General features: G+C 33.8%; 5 protein-coding genes and 1 long non-coding RNA gene across 10 annotated transcripts; 2 read left to right on the forward strand and 4 right to left on the reverse strand.

The window, feature by feature from the left end:
• Nucleotides 1-581: 581 nt before the first annotated feature.
• Nucleotides 582-4093, reverse strand: LOC143214616 (uncharacterized). Its single transcript, XR_013010177.1, has 4 exons — nucleotides 3934-4093; nucleotides 3338-3560; nucleotides 2962-3273; nucleotides 582-2879 (listed from the first exon to the last, which is right to left on the reverse strand). It is a non-coding gene; the product is annotated as an uncharacterized LOC143214616 (long non-coding RNA).
• A 1815-nt stretch (nucleotides 4094-5908) lies between these two features.
• LOC143214699 (THAP domain-containing protein 1 A-like) lies at nucleotides 5909-7232 on the reverse strand. Its single transcript, XM_076436050.1, has one exon. It carries the CDS (start codon nucleotides 6967-6969, stop codon nucleotides 6469-6471), a length of 501 nt encoding a protein of 166 aa, XP_076292165.1. The 5' UTR covers nucleotides 6970-7232; the 3' UTR covers nucleotides 5909-6468.
• Nucleotides 7233-7445: 213 nt separating this feature from the next.
• LOC143214684 (uncharacterized) lies at nucleotides 7446-10797 on the forward strand. 2 transcript variants are annotated; one of them, XM_076436024.1, is made up of 6 exons: nucleotides 7446-7809; nucleotides 7888-8258; nucleotides 8332-8788; nucleotides 8865-9301; nucleotides 9360-9464; nucleotides 9564-10797. In XM_076436024.1, the coding sequence occupies exons 2-6, from the start codon at nucleotides 7925-7927 to the stop codon at nucleotides 10235-10237; spliced, it is 2007 nt and encodes a 668-aa protein (XP_076292139.1). In that variant the 5' UTR covers nucleotides 7446-7809; nucleotides 7888-7924; the 3' UTR covers nucleotides 10238-10797. The 2 variants fall into 2 exon arrangements, with proteins under 2 accessions (XP_076292139.1, XP_076292140.1); XM_076436025.1 differs by having other exon boundaries at nucleotides 7898-8258.
• Nucleotides 10679-12077, reverse strand: Secp43 (tRNA Selenocysteine associated protein). Its single transcript, XM_076436044.1, has 5 exons — nucleotides 11992-12077; nucleotides 11688-11885; nucleotides 11293-11615; nucleotides 11009-11208; nucleotides 10679-10942 (listed from the first exon to the last, which is right to left on the reverse strand). Exons 1-5 carry the CDS (start codon nucleotides 12031-12033, stop codon nucleotides 10818-10820), a joined length of 888 nt encoding a protein of 295 aa, XP_076292159.1. The 5' UTR covers nucleotides 12034-12077; the 3' UTR covers nucleotides 10679-10817.
• Nucleotides 12078-12423: 346 nt separating this feature from the next.
• LOC143214678 (uncharacterized) lies at nucleotides 12424-17932 on the reverse strand. The gene is made up of 10 exons (XM_076436012.1): nucleotides 17475-17932; nucleotides 15986-17398; nucleotides 15433-15794; nucleotides 14990-15349; nucleotides 14658-14928; nucleotides 14164-14579; nucleotides 13868-14092; nucleotides 13331-13806; nucleotides 13143-13254; nucleotides 12424-12851 (listed from the first exon to the last, which is right to left on the reverse strand). Exons 1-10 carry the CDS (start codon nucleotides 17488-17490, stop codon nucleotides 12696-12698), a joined length of 3807 nt encoding a protein of 1268 aa, XP_076292127.1. The 5' UTR covers nucleotides 17491-17932; the 3' UTR covers nucleotides 12424-12695.
• Nucleotides 17933-18066: 134 nt separating this feature from the next.
• LOC143214691 (BBSome complex member BBS5-like) lies at nucleotides 18067-21149 on the forward strand. 4 transcript variants are annotated; one of them, XM_076436041.1, is made up of 10 exons: nucleotides 18067-18348; nucleotides 18440-18943; nucleotides 19073-19191; nucleotides 19424-19572; nucleotides 19646-19695; nucleotides 19773-19900; nucleotides 19976-20111; nucleotides 20194-20295; nucleotides 20381-20572; nucleotides 20634-21149. In XM_076436041.1, exons 3-10 carry the CDS (start codon nucleotides 19151-19153, stop codon nucleotides 20838-20840), a joined length of 1005 nt encoding a protein of 334 aa, XP_076292156.1. In that variant the 5' UTR covers nucleotides 18067-18348; nucleotides 18440-18943; nucleotides 19073-19150; the 3' UTR covers nucleotides 20841-21149. The 4 variants fall into 4 exon arrangements, with proteins under 4 accessions (XP_076292156.1, XP_076292154.1, XP_076292153.1 ...); XM_076436039.1 differs by lacking the exon at nucleotides 18067-18348 and having other exon boundaries at nucleotides 18475-18637; nucleotides 18767-18943; XM_076436038.1 differs by lacking the exon at nucleotides 18067-18348 and having other exon boundaries at nucleotides 18596-18776; nucleotides 18870-18943.
• Nucleotides 21150-21168: the final 19 nt, after the last annotated feature.

Below are 21168 nucleotides of genomic sequence, written 5' to 3' on the forward strand. Positions count from 1 at the left end.
TGTGTTATTCAGCGGGACCGGTAACCGAGCGCGACGGGCGCGGGGATAACGTGGAACTTACAGTGATCTGAAATACCACATCGCTAAAAGTTCTACCAACGACGAGATACTCGTCAAGTAGAAGAAGAATGATATAGTATTTACCAGTATTTACCCATTCTGTAATTGCCTTATAATACTATCACCGACGAAATACTATCCCGTCTCTTTACCTAAATAGAACCAGACGATATATGACATTGTTCACGACCGGGGCAAATCAGCTTGGATCCCAACCAGCACAGATACAGCTCAAAGATAGCAGAAAGATGTCTGCCGCTAGACATTCAAATGTCTGAAAGATGTCTGCGAATGTCTCCGGAAAGTCTCTACAAGGGCTCCGGAAGGTCGTTTGTTACAAAGTTGCCTGTCTTAAAGTGGTCTTGAGAATGACTGTTAGTCGTGTTTCAGGCATTGTAGAGACATGTTCCACGACTCTGTCGGGCATCTTTTAGGCGACTTTCAGAAGTCTCTTGAGCTTGTTAGAGAGACGTATTTATGCGAAAAGGGAGTGGGAGGGAAAAATCAATTTACGATAATAGTTTAAAGTAAACGAACAAATAGTTTATTATAATAATATATGTACTATTTATAAAATAAAAATATATATAAAATAATATATATAAAACATTAAAATTAATATATTAAATTCTAATATATATTAGAAATAAAGTATTAAAATTAAAATACAATATCACGCACTTAAAACATTAAAATTAATATACTTAAATTAAAATATAAAAATTGAAATGAAATATACAGTTGAAACATCAGAATCAGTATACAGGGTGGTCCACGCAACTTGCACACCAATAAATAACTTCCAAAGTATGCGTAAAATAAAATACTACATTCAGAATAAAATATCACGCACTTAAAACATTAGAATTAATATATTAGAAATAAAGTATTAAAATTAAAATACAATATCACGCACTTAAAACATTAAAATTAATACACTTAAATTAAAATATAAAAATTGAATAAAATATACAGTTGAAACATCAGAATCAGTATACAGGGTGGTCCACGCAACTTGCACACCAATAAATAACTTCCAAAGTATGCGTAAAATAAAATACTACATTCAGAATAAAATATCACGCACTTAAAACATTAGAATTAATATATTAGAAATAAAGTATTAAAATTAAAATACAATATCACGCACTTAAAACATTAAAATTAATACACTTAAATTAAAATATAAAAATTGAATAAAATATACAGTTGAAACATCAGAATCAGTATACAGGGTGGTCCACGCAACTTGCACACCTATAATAACTTCCAAAGTATGCGTTGCACGAAAAAGTTTTGTATACAGAAGTTGCATGGTCTGAAGGGGTACATTATGTAGTGTATTATTTTTTTACAGGTGGACGCGTAAAGGACATGTGAAGGTCAACTTAATTTTTTTAAATGGAATGAGGTATTTTTTAATACATCAATGATGCAGCTGGACCTATGTATGTCGAAAAGTTAATAGTTCAGGAGATATTTCAATTTAAATAACTCTAAAATACCATTACTGTCGTACTAAGACGTTACATAAGTAAGTAAACATTAACGTCTTAGTACGACAGTAATGGTATTTTAGAGTTATTTAAATTGAAATATCCCCTGAACTACTAATTTTTCGACATACATAGGTTAGTACTTTTTTATAATGAATGTCCAGCTGCATAATTGATGTATTAAAAAATACCTCATTCCATTTAAAAAAATTAAGTTGACCTTCACATGTCCTTTACGCGTCCATCTACAAAAAAGCTACTAACATCTGATTAATGCTTATTCAGGGGGCCTGTTTCTGGCGCCTCACCCTGTATACTAAAATTAAAAAATATAAAAATTAAAATAAAATATAAAAGTGAAAATAAAATATTACTGATAATGTCTGTGGTTGTAAGGAAAAACGCCGCATGTCACAATTTCAAAAATTCGAGTTTATGCATTCATTGAGCTTTAGACTTTAGAGTATAGGATTTACAGTAGCGGACAAAAGTTTAAGACCGCTCTAAAGAAGACGATAACTTTTTTAATATTGTACTATACGATTTGAACTTTTTTGGGAAGCTAGAGCAATTAGTTTACTAAAGGATGTGAAAAGAAATTTTTTCAAAAATTGCAATTGATCGGAATTGTTGAAAAAATACTAAAAGTTGATTTTTTAATTATTTTATGTGGGCCTATATTGAAAATTTAAAAAACACGTTTTGTGTAGATCTGTGTCAATCAAACATATCCTGAAAATTTCGTAAAAATCGGTCGACGTTGCAATGAGCTACAAACGTTTAAAGATGGTAGAAATTGCAGATTTTCACGATTTATTGCCGAAAATCTGCAATTTTTACCATCTTTAAACGTTTGTAGCTCATTGCAACGTCGACCGATTTTGACGAAATTTTCAGGATATGTTTAAATAAACAATCAACTTTTAGTATTTTTTCAACAATTCCGATCAATTGCAATTTTTGAAAAAATTTCTTTTCGCGTCCTTTAGTAAACTAATTGCTCTAGTTTCCCAAAAAAGTTCAAATCGTATAGTAAAATATTAAAAAAGTTATCGTCTTCTTTAGAGCGGTCTTACACTTTTGTCCGCTACTGTACATATTTACCAGAAAAAAAGTCATGGAAACACGTTTGGAAGGCTCAGACAACAATGCAATTTAACCAACCTCCTATGTCAAAGTATTAGCGATCGAAAGTGAAAGTATATGTGACATGCGGCGTTCTTCCTGATAACCACAGATATATTGAAATTAAAATCACTTGGTCACACTCGCTTTGTTCATGTTTCTTCCGGCTGCCGTCCACTTTGGCTTTCTCCGCTGCACCTTGAATAAGAATATCTTTGTTTATTAATTTGCACATGAATAATCATTATAATAATAATATTAAAATAAGGGTGATAATTACATATAACAAGGCTGGCCGTTCGATAATTTGCAAACGGTTTTTTGCCCTTCCGGCCCAATCAGCTATAGCAGACCGCCATGCCAGCACGTCAGTCATAATGATACCTAGACTTTCCTGGCAAAGTTGTAGCTGTTGTGCCCCCCGTATTGTGCACTTCTGCTGCCTAAAATAAAAAATTGTTATGTAGCATATCACATTCTGTTAATTTAATGAAAATGAAAGATAAACGTCAGCTATTTTAAGTGTATTTATTAAACAAGTCATTGGTCTCTTCGGCCTCCTTTGCTTTTCTTCTAGCCTTCGTGTAGCCGTCTAGAAGCATTATATAATTATTATTTTAATTATACATGTATGGTGTGTAACTACTTTAACTTACCAAAGGTACTGTTTTTGAAGATCTTTACAGAAAAGTGCTCCCACGAAGGTTGAGGCAGTTCACATTGTTGGATTGCGTTGCTCAATTTTGATTTGTGTACCGGTGGCCAATAACATTTGTCGCCTTCCAGCCAACTATTTGGCACCGCTTCTACCGTTCCGTCCGCCAAAAATTGGACAACGGTCCATGTATTTGTAGGCATCTCCATTTGTGTGTATATATTCTAAGAATTGAAAAGTATGGTAAAATTTAGAGACTAATTTAAACATATATGTAATTACGACGTAAATATATTTAATTAAAGAATATATTTAGAAAAATAGCAAATAGAATGAAGGAATGGAAATATGACCAATTTTTGTTCATTTTTTGACTTCACACTTATTTACACATTAGGGCGGTAGACTCGTTTCGAGGATTGCAATCAATTGCAATCCCGCACCCTTGCAATCCTAGAAAAAGCAGTCTACCCCCTTACAATACCGAAAGTACTTTCTTTGACTTTCTTGCCAACCCCATAGTAAACTTCGAATATAGCGGAAGGGCATCAGCAAAAAACACTAACGGTAACAAATAACAGCAATGGAAGTACTTACTTTTGTAAATATACACTCGTCGGATAAATTATCACTATTACAATACACTAATACAATTAGACACTTCTCTAAACCTGGTGTCGACCGGTGTCGACCATGTGCGCCGGACCAAAAATAGTAACTTCAACAGCGCCACTCGGGGTGAACTACGAAGACAGAGAAGCAGATATGTTTCTCGCAGGAAAGACACTGACAGCAGTGATGCCGAAATCGTGGTACTGTGGTACTAAGCCGTGGTACGAGACCCCCCCACTATGACCTACCGTTGCCCCTACTGGCCTTCTCCAACTCGCTCGCGCGCTACACTCACCAACGTACCTCTCCTAGGATATGAGAGGTACGTTGGTGAGTGTAGCGCGCGAGCGAGTTGGAGAAGGCCAGTAGGGGCAACGGTAGGTCATAGTGGGGGGGTCTCGTACCACGGCTTAGTACCACAGTACCACGATTTCGGCATCACTGACTGACAGAGAATATATGAAACAGCTTGATTTTTTCGATCACGCGGGTAAGCCGCATTTCGCGAAGAAGCAATATTTTTTTATGCTCTTTGTGTTGAAATATTCTCTGCATTATTGCGGGGTCCCGTACAGAGCCCTTTTTTGGATTTGGCTCTTGGAACTTTGTAAACAACAAAAGTGTACATTTTTATGGAAGAACTTTTTTTCTGTACACTTTTTCCAAATGCTCTTTGCGTTGAAATACTCTCTGTATTATTGCGGATTAGCATGCAGAGCTCTTTTTTCGAAAAAGTGCACAGAAAAAAGTTCTTCCTTAGAAGCTGTATCCCCCTACTCCACCCCACTCTTTACCGGCGGCGTAGGAAAAACAACGTCTCCGGAAAATGTCTCTCAGTCGCCAAAAAGATATCCTTTATGGAGACGTTGCATTTACGACTGAAATGAGACAGCTGAAAGACGTTCACCCTCTGCTGTGAAAACAACGTCTCCATAAAGATATCTTTTTGGCGACTAAAAGACGTATCTTTGGGACATAGACGTTCAGACGGGACGACGACATGAAACAGACATCTATGAGACGATGTGTGCTGGTTGGGATAATACAAGAGGAATGGACAGTGAGAAGTGTTCAAACGTAACACCATCTCTCTGCCAACTACCTGCCACCAGGCAACGCAATGCATTGAGGTAACGTGGGTAGGATGACGAACAGAGAATTTCTCTGCCAACTACCTGCCACCAGGCAACGCAAAGCATTGAGGTAACGTGGGTAGGATTACGAACAGAGAGAATGGCAATACGAGTGAACAGGTCTCAATGAACCACCCCTCTCAATGTATCGACGCCGAATACCGGCTCCAATCGGTCTGGTACATACAAGCAAGGACCGATACAGTAGAAGGCTGTGTCGGAGTCAGAAATACGAGTCGAGTAAAGTGACGTTACGGCAATAATTACTCGACATATTTAGAACGACGATATACAATCTTAATAACTAACGCACGCAAGTCGAGCAATTATTGTGGAGCAAAAGGTGTGAATCGGAGAAAAAGTCTCCGATCCACGGGGGTTCAAAGGCGAATCTGAAGAGAAAAGTTGTGCAGGTAATATATTATATTTATTATAATATCGTCTTATAAAGGATAATTTTATAATTGTTGTAAATTTCCTTACCACGCTAGGGGTATTACTGTGTGTATGCACTAACATTAATAAAAATTCTTATTAATAATAAAAAAATATAAAAAGAAAATAAATAAACTAAGACAAATAAAAAACTCTGTTGATGCATTAACTAACACATATTAGAAAGAATAAGTTAAATATATCAAAATTAATGCTTTAAAAAAAGTTGAATTAAAAAAAAAATAATTGAAAATTTATGTTCTATTGTGTGTGAAAGTTTTTATTTTACGATGTTTAGAAATGGTATGTGCATTCATTTCTAATTGACTATTATTTATAGTTTTAACGTAATTATTTAGTAAAATATTTGAAAAAATTGATAATAATCTAAACAAAATACTGTGATAATCTATACCACAAATGCATCTATCTAAAAATGCTAAATGGTATATATCTGATTGTATACTAATATATGTTAATTTACATAAAATATGTTTATGATTTTCAGATATTAGAAAATCTGATTCCAAATTAGGAACATTTATTATGGCCTCCATTATTGCACACATGTGAGTAAAAACATTTATTACATCTTCTGTAGGAGTCGAAAGACCACCCCTTTGTAAATGATCAAAATATACATTATTTACAGTTGTTCTCCACAATTAATAATTTGCATATATCACAATTTAATTTTTTTGCAACAGAATGGGACCCATAACCGGATATATGAATCTTAATGGAATCATCAACAATACAAGTGGATAAATAATCAGTGTCAAAAATTTCTGAAAAACCGCTGACATCAACAGGAGCATCACGAAGATCGTTACCATCGTCGTCGTCGTTGCAAATTTGGAATTTATTTTTTATATCAGCAAAAGAAAACGAACTTGCCGATTTTGAAAACATACGTTTTAATCTAATCTTTTTTTCGGCATGAATTGCTTCATCATATGATACGTATCATTATTTTGATACTCCAATGGTTCGAAATTACAAGCTTTTCTTTATAATTGTTTATCAAATTTAAGAAACCACTAATTAGATCAGAATCAATAAACTCTCTAACTAAATTTTCATGGTTTTCAATTATTCTTTCCCTGCGCTCTATAGGATCTTTTCTTTGTGGTAGCACACGTTTTGATGGCGAATTGGAAAAAATGGAAGGTATTGCATTTTCCATAAGTCTTGGACATCTGAACAAAACATTCTCCAGTACACCGTTAGGAGATGGAATATTCTGATACCTTTGGATATCAGTTTCTGCAAAATGCAGACTACAAACTGCAGAATATTTTGTCGATGTCCAATTTTTACGGAGAATAGCAGCCATCCATTTTTTCCGCAATTGCTCATCTTTGGGGAATTTAAATATAGAAATATAATTATTTTCTTTAAGAGTAGTATCATAATTTCCCTTACAATTGGGGACACAACAACGCCGTGGCATTATTAACTAATAAATAAGGTATAAAACTTTTGAAAAGAACTATGTAAAACAAATTTTCGGAGAACTCTGTATGTATATGATTTTGTAAAAATTTAGATGCTATACTATTAAAATGTTATTGAAATGCATTGAAAGAACAATAGATTGTATTAAGTAAATGTGCTAAAAAGTTAATAAAGAATACTTAGCTCCATTATTGCACGATGTGTACTACACACTGATGAGAACATTTGAAAACTACGCGGGAAACTGAGAGGCCGGTAGGGGAGATTGAGAGTCTGATTCAGTGGGTTGGGTTAGGTATATTGGTATATATTGGTATATATATATCAATCGGACTCCCGCGTTGTTGCCATTTTTACCTTCAGCACGGCTAGTACTAGAGTATTGTATATCTTTCGAGAACGTGACGTCACACCGTCTTCATCTTTTCCGAGGGCCAAATTATCTGCGCCGGGTCTATAGGTATATATGGTCTAAGGTTGTATGCCAGCCAGAGACAGACAGAGACAGAGTTGGACAGAGTGCAGAGATCAGAGCGAAGAAGATATCTCTGTGTAGACGGCTATGAAATCATGTACGAATGACGAATATTGAAACATATTGACCAATTGACCTAACGTGAGCGAAGTGGAAATCTGTTTTCAAGATATGCCAGTATTATTAATAATTATAAATAATGGTCTAGACAGTTTGACAGACTATAAACATTTTTTCTACGGTAAACGGTAAAAAATGAGAAAACGTACAGAAATGTCAGATTAACGCATAGCGAATATCTAAATAATTATATAGTTCATATTTTGTTTATGAACGTTGCGAGTAGCTGTTACGTTACCGGTAAGCGAATAAATATATAAACTCTATATACAGAGGCTGAGGTTAACAAACGCTATTTTTTTCAAAAATGTATTTTAGATATTTGCAGGTATTATTTAATTTTTATATTGTCAAAATGAAGCGGGCACGAATAAAGGCTACTGTTACTGTTCCGACAAGACGGAAAACAACGCAAGAAAATACCATCACAGAATCTACAACTGCAACCGATTGCACTGAGAAACTGAACAACAATGTTGATGATACTTCTTCGGTATCTCAACAACAAATTTTAGAAAACAATGTCGAGGAAACACAATCACAAGAAATCACAATAACAACAACAAAACGAATAGAACATGAAACGAACAATCAAAATGTTCCATGTAAAATTGATGCTAAACAGAGTTCTGACGAATCGAGGAAAGAAATTATACAACCTTCGGTAAACACAAATACAACACAACTTGGTAAGTTAAATAGACAGCATAATAAATATAATAACTACAAGTATAGAAATGATTGCTAGTTTATGGTATCCAGGTTCTCCCACAAAATTATCACAAAACCGATTAAGTTTCATGAGACCAACGCCTAAATTAGACAGCGGCGGTAGAGTAAGGAAGAATAGCATACAAGGAAGTGGAGCTAGCGCAAGCGAGTCGGAAGATGAGAGCAAGAGAATAAATTATAGCACTACCAGTCATACGAAAAACGATTCAGTTCAGACAGCAGAAATTCCTAAAGACACAAGCGTTAGTAACGCTAAAGTATCTAGTTTAACAAAATCGAAAGCAGGTCACAAGAGACGTGTCTTAGTTTCCGAATCTGCGAGGAAATTAGCTGACGCTAGAAAAGAATTTAATTTGAAACACGAGAACAAGATACCGGATAGAGCCAAGCTTACTATGTACGATTTAATATATTACAATCCTGTTACAAATCCTATGAAAAAACCTAAGGAATCTGAAACAATGGCAAGAAAACTTTTGACATGCCAGTAAGTATCTTATTAACTAAAATGCTTAATAGTTCTCGAGAGTTAACACCAACAAAAATGTTGAACAACTTTTCAGATCTGAAGAACTTCAAGAAGAGGAAGAAGAAAATGAAGATGATCCAGCATCTGCAATGCCTGTACCACAAGTAAAAGTCGGACCGGATGGTCAATTAATAATAGATGAACAAAGTCTTGTCATAGAGCAATCCAATGCAAAAAAGAATCGTGAGATATTAGCGAAGGAAGCTATCGTCGATGATGATACTGGCGGTGGATTCTATAAAAAACGTCAGAAAAGTAAAGAATGGCCCAAATGGGAAACTCTAAAATTTTATAGAGCGCTAAACACAGTTGGCACTGACTTTCTATTGATGCAAAGTCTTTTTCCAAATAGAACACGCCAGGAAATTAAGATCAAATTTAAGAAAGAAGAGAAGATAAACCGAAATCTAATAGAAAAAGCTCTTGAATATCACCAAGAGTTTGATATCGAATTACTAGAAAAATCATTGGGTAAGTTTTAATTTGATATGCATACCAACTAAATTATAAATCTAACTTGTATTTTTAGCTTCGTTGGAGAATTCCGAAAAAGAAGACTCTAATACGCAAGAGAAACGACAGCAGAAGGAGTCGAAGGAAAAAATTAAAAAAGTAGATAGAAAACGAAGAGCCAGTAAGTTGAAATGAATTTTTTAAACTTGACGAATTATCTAACGGTGTTATGTCCATTTGAGAATGAAACTTTTCAAAATCACAGAATTAATACTTTCAGGAATGGTAGCAACTAGTATTGCGCAAATGGATGCGTCGGACGAAGAAGAATGTTCAGATTCAACGGTGCAGAATGAAATTATAGAAGGTGATGATGAATACCAACAATCTCTTAAAAAAGCACACAAAAGAAAACGTAAAAAAATTAAGGAAGAGAAGAAAACGTCGGAAGAATCACCGATTGAGACGGAAGATGTTGAATCGTTGAGTGTATGTTCAGGTTTTGATAGCGATACGGAAATTTATCATGTACGACCAACTAGATCGGGAAGATTACCGAAAGTGAAAAAGTTGCAAGGACCGGACATAAATACACTTGACAATGAGAGAGTAAATTACGACTCGAGTGACCAGGAATCTACAGTATCGTCAAAAAATACTACAAAAGATAATTCTACTAATTCGGAAACTAATTACGTAAATTCGGTGAAAACAGTGATACCGAATATTAATCACGTGGAACCTGGATCTTTACTTATTTTGTCAAAAGAATCGCCAGAAGAGCCTGGCAAAAGCGTTTTACAAGTTTACATGGTTAGTTCTAATGTTAACTCTTCAGAAAATGTCAAGGAACAAGCCGCGACACCCATAAATTTACCACCAGAACTTTTAGCAACTGTAACAACTAGATTATCAGATACAGAAGCGATTACAATTAAGGAAGAGTATGAATAATCGAGTATAAATAATTTTCTAGGGTATATAATATTAAAAAATACAAGTCACATTTCCCATAAATCAATACATTATCGCATACCTGATCGATAGTCATAATTATTATTATTCTCATCTCACTATCGATACGCTATAGCAGTAGGAAATGAATTTTGTATAAAACGATATAAACTAAAATTATCATAAACATGTCCTTTTTTTACATAAATAATACTATGACCTCGTATACAAAGTGTTTTATATAATTAAAGAAAAGCTCATCACTTACCATAAGTTTATACATTGTTGAAGTTTTGCTCATGTATCATGAAACATCCTGTATATACGATATTTGATTTTATCTCCATTAAAAACAAATATTAAATTATCATGTTGGTTTATGTGCGAACAAATATAGTTTTTGTTATTAGATTTGTACATACTTAGAATATACAGTAGGTGTATGAACTTAAAAAATTTTATTTATTTTTTTATAATATTTTGCGTTGAAAAGAATCGTCTTTTAGTATGGCTTTTGTATGTGAATGGAGAATGACGATTAATAAAACAATGAATGAATATGAGATTTGACTATGATACTTCAATAGCATAATTCTAATGTGTCGCACGGTATCCACTTTGAACTTTCCAATGCATCCCACAAATTATAATCTTGTTCTATTATTTCCCTATTAAGTTTATCGATATCTACAGGAACGGAATGTTCTGGAAAATAGGAAATGGTCATTTTATACGTTTCAAAAATACACTGCATAGGTGCTACGTTCTTACCAATTAATTCTAATTCGTCTTCTTCAGGTTTCTGATCTGATATATAACTGTTATATCCATCGGACGTAGGTTCGCTTTCGTAATAACCCTGCTGCCACGCGCTATAGCTGTTCCAATACGACGATGTATCATAATAATTATAAGCATCTGAATTCATGTTAGACGCTGGATAATCAGACGATGACTGTGGTGGGGTGGACCTGAATTAACAAAACAAAATGAAATATTAGATACATTCTAGAATGCCCAACTAAATAAAAATGATGAGTAAATATTTTGTATACCCTGATATTTTATTCCAGGGTCTAGGGACAGCGTTACAAATTTTAAGTGATTTTGTTCCTAGTCCTCTATATCCATTCATGGTGACTAAACTATTCTTCTGCTCTTCTTCGTTAGCAAATCTGACAAAACCGTATCCTTTGCTAAAACCAGAGCTGTCCAAAATTACTTTAGCTGTTCTAATTGAATTATATTTGGCTGCGAATGCTCTGTATAAAGAGTAGTCGTCTACATCTGTTGACAGATCTCCAACCCAAATACTGAATTCTCTTTCCGCTGCTGGTTTTCCTGTTGTGCTAGCATGATTCAATCGAAATCTTACAGCCTAAAATATACGAAAATCAGTATGAAATTAGAAAATGTTAATGTTATAATAATATAGATACATGATTCTTACCGGATTAGAACCAGGTATCACTTTGCCATTTAATTTATGCATTGCATCCAGTGCCATTTCATCGGTTGGAAAATGTACAAAACAATATCCTGCTGGTTCACCGGTATAACGATTCCTCATTACTTTAACAGTTTGCGGTTGTTCTCCCATTTTGTGGAAAGCGTTCATTATAAAACTTTCGGTCATGTATGGTTCTAACTAAAACATTTACAAAACATGTAACAGAAAAATTAAAGCACAACTCGAAAATTAGTTTTTACAATAATAAGATATGTTTCTTTAAAAATAGGTAACATTTACTTACTCCACCCATCCATAACTGGCACAATACCATTGGTCCTGACATTTTCTTGTTTATGATTATTCGAAATGAACAAAACACTTGGAATTCTATCATGAAACATAAAATGCAATTATTTATTCGCGATTTGAATTATTTCAACAACGATGTGTACTATCGATTTTCCGCGTTTAAAACAGAATCAATGTCGATACAACATAAAAGTAGCATAGAAAATTGTTCAAAAAACCATATGTAAATACACAAAGTTTTAAAAAATCTGCAGGAGGTTAGAATTGGTTAGAATTACAATTTGTAGTACACTAAAAATAGTATTTGTACACTAAAAATAGTATGTTCTATGTTCTGGGCGACTCACGGTGTATTCCGTGGGGCGACTGCAGGCGACTGGAAAGAAGTTACATGGAAGGAACTCGAATCTGATTGGTTGTTAGACAGACGTAATTTTGCTATTGGTCAACGAAAAGTAAAAGTATAGACTGGGATAGACCTATCGTCCAATGTATTTTTGCGACCCACTTTTCGGGGGCAGCGTAACCCCATTACTATTTTCATTTCGCCTATAAATTTGCATGCAAACGAAGCGACCCAACGATTCAGAACAGAAATAGACTTTTTTATTTGTGGCACGAAGATTCTGGCATAAACTCGTCGAATATAAATCGAATCAATTCTTTATTCTTTACTTATCATAACATAAAAATATATTAAATCTTTCCAGAAAATTTGTAAAATTTATTGAACATGTCTAACTGTGTCTTGAGAATCTCTTGCATAGAAATTGGCAAAGTTCGAAATAGCAATGCAATTCCATGTCGATCGCATATACTAATTAACGAGTATATGCAATTCTGTAGAGACGTCTGAAACAGAAAGTTGTTTTCTATGTATTAAGAAACTGTAATAACTACATAGCGGATCTTTATGCAAAATAAAAATGTTCCACATGAATTGTAACAAACCGTAGTGAAATAGAAATTTATTTTCTTTCTTAATATGTTTAGTAGGTTGAAGATAATATAGCAGTAGTCTGAAATTCTTCTAACGTGTATACTATTTTAAATTACGTCTACTCATTTTTGTCATAAATGCATAAAATTCACTGTCTATGTAGTAATAACTTCATACAATATAGTATATGTAAAGAAAATTACCTTTACCGCTGTTGCTATCGATGATTCTGAGAACAATTTCAACAAATCTGCTATTAGATAAGGACTTAATCTTGCCATATCCTTTTTGAGCTTTATTAAGGAGCTTGTGAACCTGTGTAGGAAAAATTAAACGAATGAAAATAAAAATAATTTTTCAGTTAAGTAAAAAATGTAGAAATGTAGCTTACTTCTCTATATCCAACGCGATACATTTCAACGTATGTTCTTCAGATTTATCAATTTTATCTTTCGATTTACATACAACAACATTTAATATACGTCGATACAATGCTAACAGCGCGGGCAATCTATCGGTAATTGAACTTGTTTTCATTTTTAACAGTACGTTACATACTGTTAATGCATCGTTACATGTTAATATTGTAGTTTCTTGCAGCGATTTTAAACTAAGAAATATACTCGAGTCAATAATCGTATCGGGCAAATATAAATGCTTGGTAGCAAGAAGATCGTGTATTAATTTTAATAACATTGGCCACAATTGATTCGGTACGTTTAATACCTGTATAGTTTGTATCGACTTATTAATTGCAGTTAAACGTAATCTATTCCTATCGTTGGACATATTTATTTTCAGTATAGAGTTCCACATGGTACAAACATTTTCCAAGTCATTCCGTTCCACATGCGTGATTGCTTTTACCTGTAAACATTTTAATAATTTCAACACCTGTACCATTATATCTGTGTATACAGTTACGTACCATCTGATCGTGCAAGTCTTTCAAGAATTGCTCAAGTTCTAACGATTCGCAAGATTCTAATAAAGGAAAGAGTACATCCACGCACGGATACCTGAATAAAATCCGCCATATTTCTTTTATAGTTTGATCTTCGATTTGAAACATCTTTTTATTTCGAAGAACAACCACAGCCAATTTTAAAGTTTCTTGTATTATTTCATTCTTCTCGCTTGCAATATTATCGTTCTGCCAACAAACAAACCGTCCATTTAGTAATCGAAAAAGATATATCCATGTTCTGTAACAATTATATTTACCAAAAATATACTCTGTAACGTTCGTTGTACTAGATCTTTTAGTTCTTCGGTGATATTTTCGTTGGATACATAAATTTTTAATATCGAACTTAATATGTTTATATCCTCTATTTCTGTAATAGTCGAGGGTAGTGATTTTATTAAAATTTTGCTTAATTTTCTTTCCACTTTTCTCACTATTACCCTTTGGTCGACGTTTAATTTTTGCTTAACATGTTCTACAGATTCTAACAAAAAGTGCAACGTCTTTTTAGAATTTTCAGAAGCGTTTATAAGTTCTTTAAACACTGTGTAAGACAGGCCATTTCTAAGCGATAGCTCCAAAGTCTTTTGGACATTTCTGGTCAGCGGTAATTGACATAACGACACTGGACCAATGTACTGGAATATATCGATGCCAGGTTTTTCTAAAAGATCTGGAATAATTTATTTTTAATGAACATGTGTATGCGTGTAGATCACTTTCTACGTATTTGTATGAGAAGAGAAAATACCTGAAAGCATTACATCGCATAAACTAATTATGTCATCATTCTGATGAGACTCCTTTCTGAGAGCGAAGAAGATCATGAATGTTAACGATCTTACATTAGCATTTAAGAACATGAGAGGCACGTGAAGCAATAATTTCAAGTACACTTTTATTTCTTGTAACAATGTACTCTTTATTTCAATCCATTCGTCTCTTAACAAGTCCTCTTTCATACGTACTACTATTTCGTTTACTTCTTGGTTATCGATATTTTGGTCTTCCAGGAAAATTGTCTGAGAAACAAAATAAATATTATTTAATCGCTCAAATAAATGTTACGCATAAAACACTTACGTTTACTCTAGCAAAATATTGGCACATAGACTTTGTTACTCCTGTGGTTAGCGAAGTTTCCATTTGTATTATAACGCTATTCAACAAACACATCGACAATCTTTTGTTCTCTTGTAAATCATCTTTACGTAACACTTCCACCCATTTCGAAAAATTATCCTCGCTAGATGCAACCTCTGCTAACAATAAGTCTGTCACTTTTGAAATCTGTTTTGTAGTCAAGAGCGATATTACATTCGTATCGAATTGTAATATAGGCTTCCAAGAGTATTTCAAGCCACCTACTAAGTTGTTAAGTTTAACATAAGATTTGTCCGACATATTCTGGGACATTTTAGTCTGTTGCAAAATAAGTTTATTCTGAAATGATAGTGCGATAATTAACTAGAAACGACAGAAAACTTCCGAAACAATTTACGCTGATAAAAATAATGATAACTTACCATAATATCCTTACAATTGTCTTCGCCAAAATTTGTAATTCTTTGAATCAGTTGTTGCCATTGATCTTCCAATATTGGGAAACTCAAGTCTTTGGTAACACCTTTCGGTATGTAATATTTTAAAGTATTTCGGGCTTTGTTCCATGAAAATATCGCACGCAGCAACGTCACAATAATCTCTTTGTTGTAATTCAAATGTAAAATTCTGTCTATCAGAAGCGATAAAATGTTTCCCAAGTCGTCGATAGCATTTATAAATTTTGTGTGGAAAGTTAATGTCCCTGTATGCTCGAAAATGCAGACACCGTTTAAAAATGTTACAAGTAAATCAACGATTGCTTGCATAACAACTACAGTTTTACCTGTAACAAGTTACAAACCGTTTAAAAAGATATTTTGAACAGTACATAATTAGACTGCGGATCTTTATGCAAAATTTCTTTCTTCTTTTAATTGTCTGATTAAGCTGAAACCAATACCGATGTCTTTAAATCTTTTTAATATGTCCACAGCATAAAACCCGCAGTCTAAGTATAATTAATATTGTGCTTACACGTATCATTGGATTGTAGCAGTTCCATGCAATCAGTCTTCAAGTGATATACCAGCGTCCTTAATATACATACACTTTGCGAGTTTGTGATGTTACTTACAGACTTCATAAATACCTTTTTGAATTCGTATGGAAAAAACGTTTCGAATTTTGTATTCGATCTTAGATTCTTGGACTTTAAAGCTATCATTATCGAAGGAATTAATTTTTCCTCTTGTCTTAGATGTACAACAGCGTTCATAATAGATACCATTAAATTTGTATATTCTAATGTTGGATTTCCCTGAAACGCTTTTCCCAGTATCTCTTGAATTTTTCTTTCGATTAGAAGAGGATTGAAAGAACAAAACTGTGAGATCAAAATGTAGTCTACTGTGCTCATATTTTCGCTGGATAGAATATCATCTATCATAATCTGACAATAATTGACCAACGTAACGTCGTGTATTTTATTATCAAAATTGAATATTACATCGTCCAAATGCTTTAACAAGGCACTGAAGATTTCTCTTTTGTGAATTACCATACATTCTACCAGTTCTCTCAATATCAAATCCAATGTAGCACCGTCGGATTTGAATATGCCAACCGCAGCACGAAAAATAAAACTAAACGTGCAAATGTTGGATCGAAGATCCTTGGATCTTGAAGTTTCAACCAAAACAGATATTAAATCCATAAATTGAGTTGTATCTTTATTTTTTGGAAGCACTCCGGTCTCTGCGTATTTTCTTCCGAATATTAATTGTTGAACGCATTTGTAAGTTGCTACTCCTAATCTATTTCTGTTATCTGTACACTTCTGATCAATAATATTGCATAAAGGATATAAAATATCGCCAACAAATATAATTCTTAACTTATCGTTCGTAGTAAAAGAAAACTTAGAAATTAACAGTATAATTTCTATAACGCTAATTATCGTATTATATATTGTTAATGGTAAACCGTCGTTTTTATGAATTAAATCTACGTCTATTCCTATAGTTGCTTCCTCGATGTTGAATGTGTATTTGAAAAATTTCAGTGCACAACTCAAAAGAGATTTTACTAGAAGTCCTAAGTCGTTTGGATCGTTGATAAAATATTGTTGCATTTCATTATTCCAAAGTAATAACTTATAGCAATCGAAAATATCGCTATGGAGATCTTCCACGGTTCCTTGCAGTCTCGTGACAAGTGTATTAACCAATAACCTTTTAACATCGACTTTGATATCCAAATGATTTGTTTTCAAACAATTTTTCATGTGTCTCCAACCATTTTCATCTGTAGAACATGTTTTACAAAGCCATTCTAAAATGAGATTTTCCTTGCGAATTACTGGTAGATCGACGGTACAGAAAACATTTTCAGCAAGCTTGAATCGTTTAGGTAAGGGTTCTTCATCCGAATTCAGACGTTTCAGTAATTCTATTAAGTAGAAAAACAGAAACATTTTGTATAAACATTTCAATATAGGTTAGAAAAAGTCACGTGTAACACTTACCAGTTGATAAAGCCATTTTAAACGGTTCAAAACGAGGAATCAGTGTTCGAAAGTTTTAACAAATATATCTGCACAGCAGTCAGTAACAACGATTGTTTCACTTCATATCATCATATCAACATTATTTGAACATTTTAACAAGAAACAGATACACGCACGATCCACAGACGACCAGAGTGGACCAGACAGGACCAGAGTGGCCAGACGAGTCCGACCTTGGGATTCGCGAGGGGAATACAGTACCCCTTCTCTGATGACCAGCAATATGCGCAAGCGCGACGGGGATCGAGTAAGGCGCATGGGAGACACGTTGCGCTTGCGCGATGGGGACGCAACAATGACAGATGACATATTAGAAGTTTTAGGTTATTGCCGCATATCGAACCTGGACCAGAGCAGCAGTGCTGCCAGATGAGGGGAATCACGCCGATATGAGGTACCCCCTCTCTGATGACCAGAGTAATATGTGACACGTTGCGCGTGTCGACGGGGATTGAGTGAGGCAAATGGGAGACACGTTGCGCGTGCGCGATGGGGACGCAACAATGGCATGACATTTCGCAGGTTTTAGGTTATTGCCGCGTAAAATTCACCCATTTACTTATTTCACATACTATGTAATTATTGATCCCTTTATGTCTATGTTGTGAGTTGTATTTCTTTAAAATATAACGTTACAAATAAAACATAATTTGTCAATTTATCGTGTAGAAGAAAAATGAGTGAATTTATTATCCCAGTCTCTTTTATGCAACTATTTTTGAGAAGCGTATGAGGATTAACACAGTGTTAAAATATATTATGATTTATTGATTTTACTGGAATGTAACTCATACATACAGATTTCAAGATTTTTTCAATTGTACATATAAAAGTAAGCATTCATACTTCGCTTCACGACTGAAACTCCCACATGTTACAATTCATTTTATTTATAATAAAGAATGTTTACAATGTCTATTTAGAACGAACCATATGATTTATTTCATTAAGTACGTATATGTACACGAGTACGATACGATACGCGGCAATAACCTAAAACCTGCGAAATGTCATGTCATCTCATCTGTCATCGTTGCGTCCCCATCGCGCACGCGCAACGTGTCTCCCATTTGCCCCACTCAATCCCAAAGCGATGGAATAGGATAGTGGAAGGGGAAAAGGTGATGGGATTGTTGGCGCTTTTCGCACGCATGCGCGAGTTTCGTCAGGGCCGTGTCTACGTCTACGTCCGAAAGTGGGGAACTACTGGGGGGAAAGTAGTGGGAGACTATATGGCGTGAAATTAGCAGGGCGACCAAGGTACCCGATCTTCGTACTTGACTGAGGCTAGAGTCGTCGCGCGTGCGCGTGAAAAGCGCCAACAATCCCATCACTGCCTGATGCCCCCACTAGCAGAAAACCCGCGCAGCGACACAAGACTATATTTTTCTGCAAAGAATCAATTCTCGAAAATAATCGAATCGATGGTACACTTTTGAAATATTCTCTCTTCTCTTTCAAATATGTTCAATACACATAAAGTAATTAATAAAGAAATCATATATATATATATATATATATATATATAATTTTGCTTCCATGTTACCCTTTCGTAGATATGGCAACGATATTGATTTTCCTTACACCGATCCTATAAAAGTTGTAGGCGCATCTTCAAAACATTTTTATTAACAATGTGGCAAGACAATGAAGTGCGATTTGATATTTCTTACAAGTAATATTTTTTACCTTTTTCAATGTAACTGCTACAATATGTATATTAGTTCACCGAGTTTCGTAATAGTTGTTGATGATACATTTTTAAATTTTCGAAACATAGCAAGATGAATACGTGAATTTTATATAATTTACTAAAAAATTGATTAACGGCGATAGACGAACCCAAGAATTTATTTATATATATATATATATATATATATATATATAATTTTTGAAATTTGATTTAGCTTGCTGCAACTACGATTGGGAGAGTTTACTGCTGATAAGCTTGATCTAATTGAAGACACAAAAGGAAACGCAGGCGAGAATGGAAGACTTATAGTAACGAATCTCAGAGTAATATGGCATTCGTTACACCTTCCTCGAATCAATCTAAGTATACTGTCCCACAATATATTTGTACTCTTTTATATAGTAACTGTGAAAATTAGTAAGATTATTTTTTATAGGTATCGGGTACAGCACATTCATTGCTGTGAATTCTAAAACTGTTCACACTGTCAGTATACATTTATGAATATCATAGAATATTTCTTTTATTTCTATAAATTAAATCAAACAAATAATTTTTTCTAGTTACAAGGAAGACATACGCAAGCTCTATATATTTTAGCTTCTTTTCGGAATTGCAGATACGAATTTATATTTACAAATTTAGGTTCAAAAAGCACGAGACATTATACGTCCGTTATTGGCATATACAGGTTTATATTTTCTATTTTATACTTCAAATATTTTCTTGGTACATGATATAATATATAAATAACTACACATTACAGAGCTTACACCTCGTCAAAGATTTACCGAGAAATTAAGTTGAGAAGCGGTATAATTAATGAAAACCAACTGACTTTACTGCCGCAAGAAACCGTTCATTCTACTTTGCAAGACATTTGGAATCTGTCGCTGGAACAGGTGAAAAATTTGATTTTCTTTACAGACACAACAATTCTACCTTTCCTGAAACACGAAATATTATAACTTATTGTTCTGTTAGGGAAATATTGGAACTTTCATTGTAACAAATATACGTTTAGTATGGTTCGCCGATATGAATTATCAATTCAACATATCAATTCCATATTTTACAATAGCAAGTGTAAGTAGACATACTGAAATATACTATAAGCGTACAAAGAAGACTTGAATAATTCTTTAGTTTTTCTTTTTTTTTTTGTTAACAGATTACAATAAAAAATTCCAAATTTGGTCCAACTTTAGTAATTGTAAGTACAGAATCTACAGGAGCCTACGTATTAGGCTTTCGAGTTACCCCTCTTGAAAAGCTTCATGTTTTGTACAAAGAAGTTACAACGTTGTTCAAAACGTTTGAGAAATGTCCAATTTTTGGTGTAGATTATACATTTGAACACGAGGTAATATTACAAACACACGAACTGATTTTTACTTAATAATTATTTTAATAACTCGTTACAGGCACCTTTACAACGAGAAGTGAACGTAGAACAATATTCTGAAAAAGAAGACAACCAAATCGAAAATTTGAACATTTTCGGCTATTATTTCTCTGAAGGAATAAATCAACGTAAACCTAACGTTTCAGATTATTTAGGGGTAGCTGCGGAAAAACCAAACGAAACTAGCAGTTTGCAAAATATATGGGAGCTTATACCTCAAAGTTAAATGTACCATTTTACTATGTATAGTATACACTATACGTAGTACGAAATTATGAGAATTACATTCCTCCTTTCGAAGGAAAATAGGAACAACCATGTAAATAAGGTTCATCGTGATTGTTTTCGAATCTGTCTACAATATTGCTAGAAATTGATCTACTGAGCGGTATTGCACAATTATTAAACATCTCAGAGAAAAGAAAAATGTGATTACACTTTTATAAAAAAACACGTTTTATATTCATAGAACACAATTTGAAATATATGTATATATATATAGCATTTCGTTTCTCTAAAAAAGTCAACAGAGCTAAAAAGTATTAATAAAAAAA

The sequence above is a fragment of the Lasioglossum baleicum genome, chromosome 12 (genome assembly GCF_051020765.1).
Source record: "Lasioglossum baleicum chromosome 12, iyLasBale1, whole genome shotgun sequence".
In the NCBI taxonomy this organism is placed as follows: Eukaryota; Metazoa; Arthropoda; class Insecta; order Hymenoptera; family Halictidae; genus Lasioglossum; species Lasioglossum baleicum.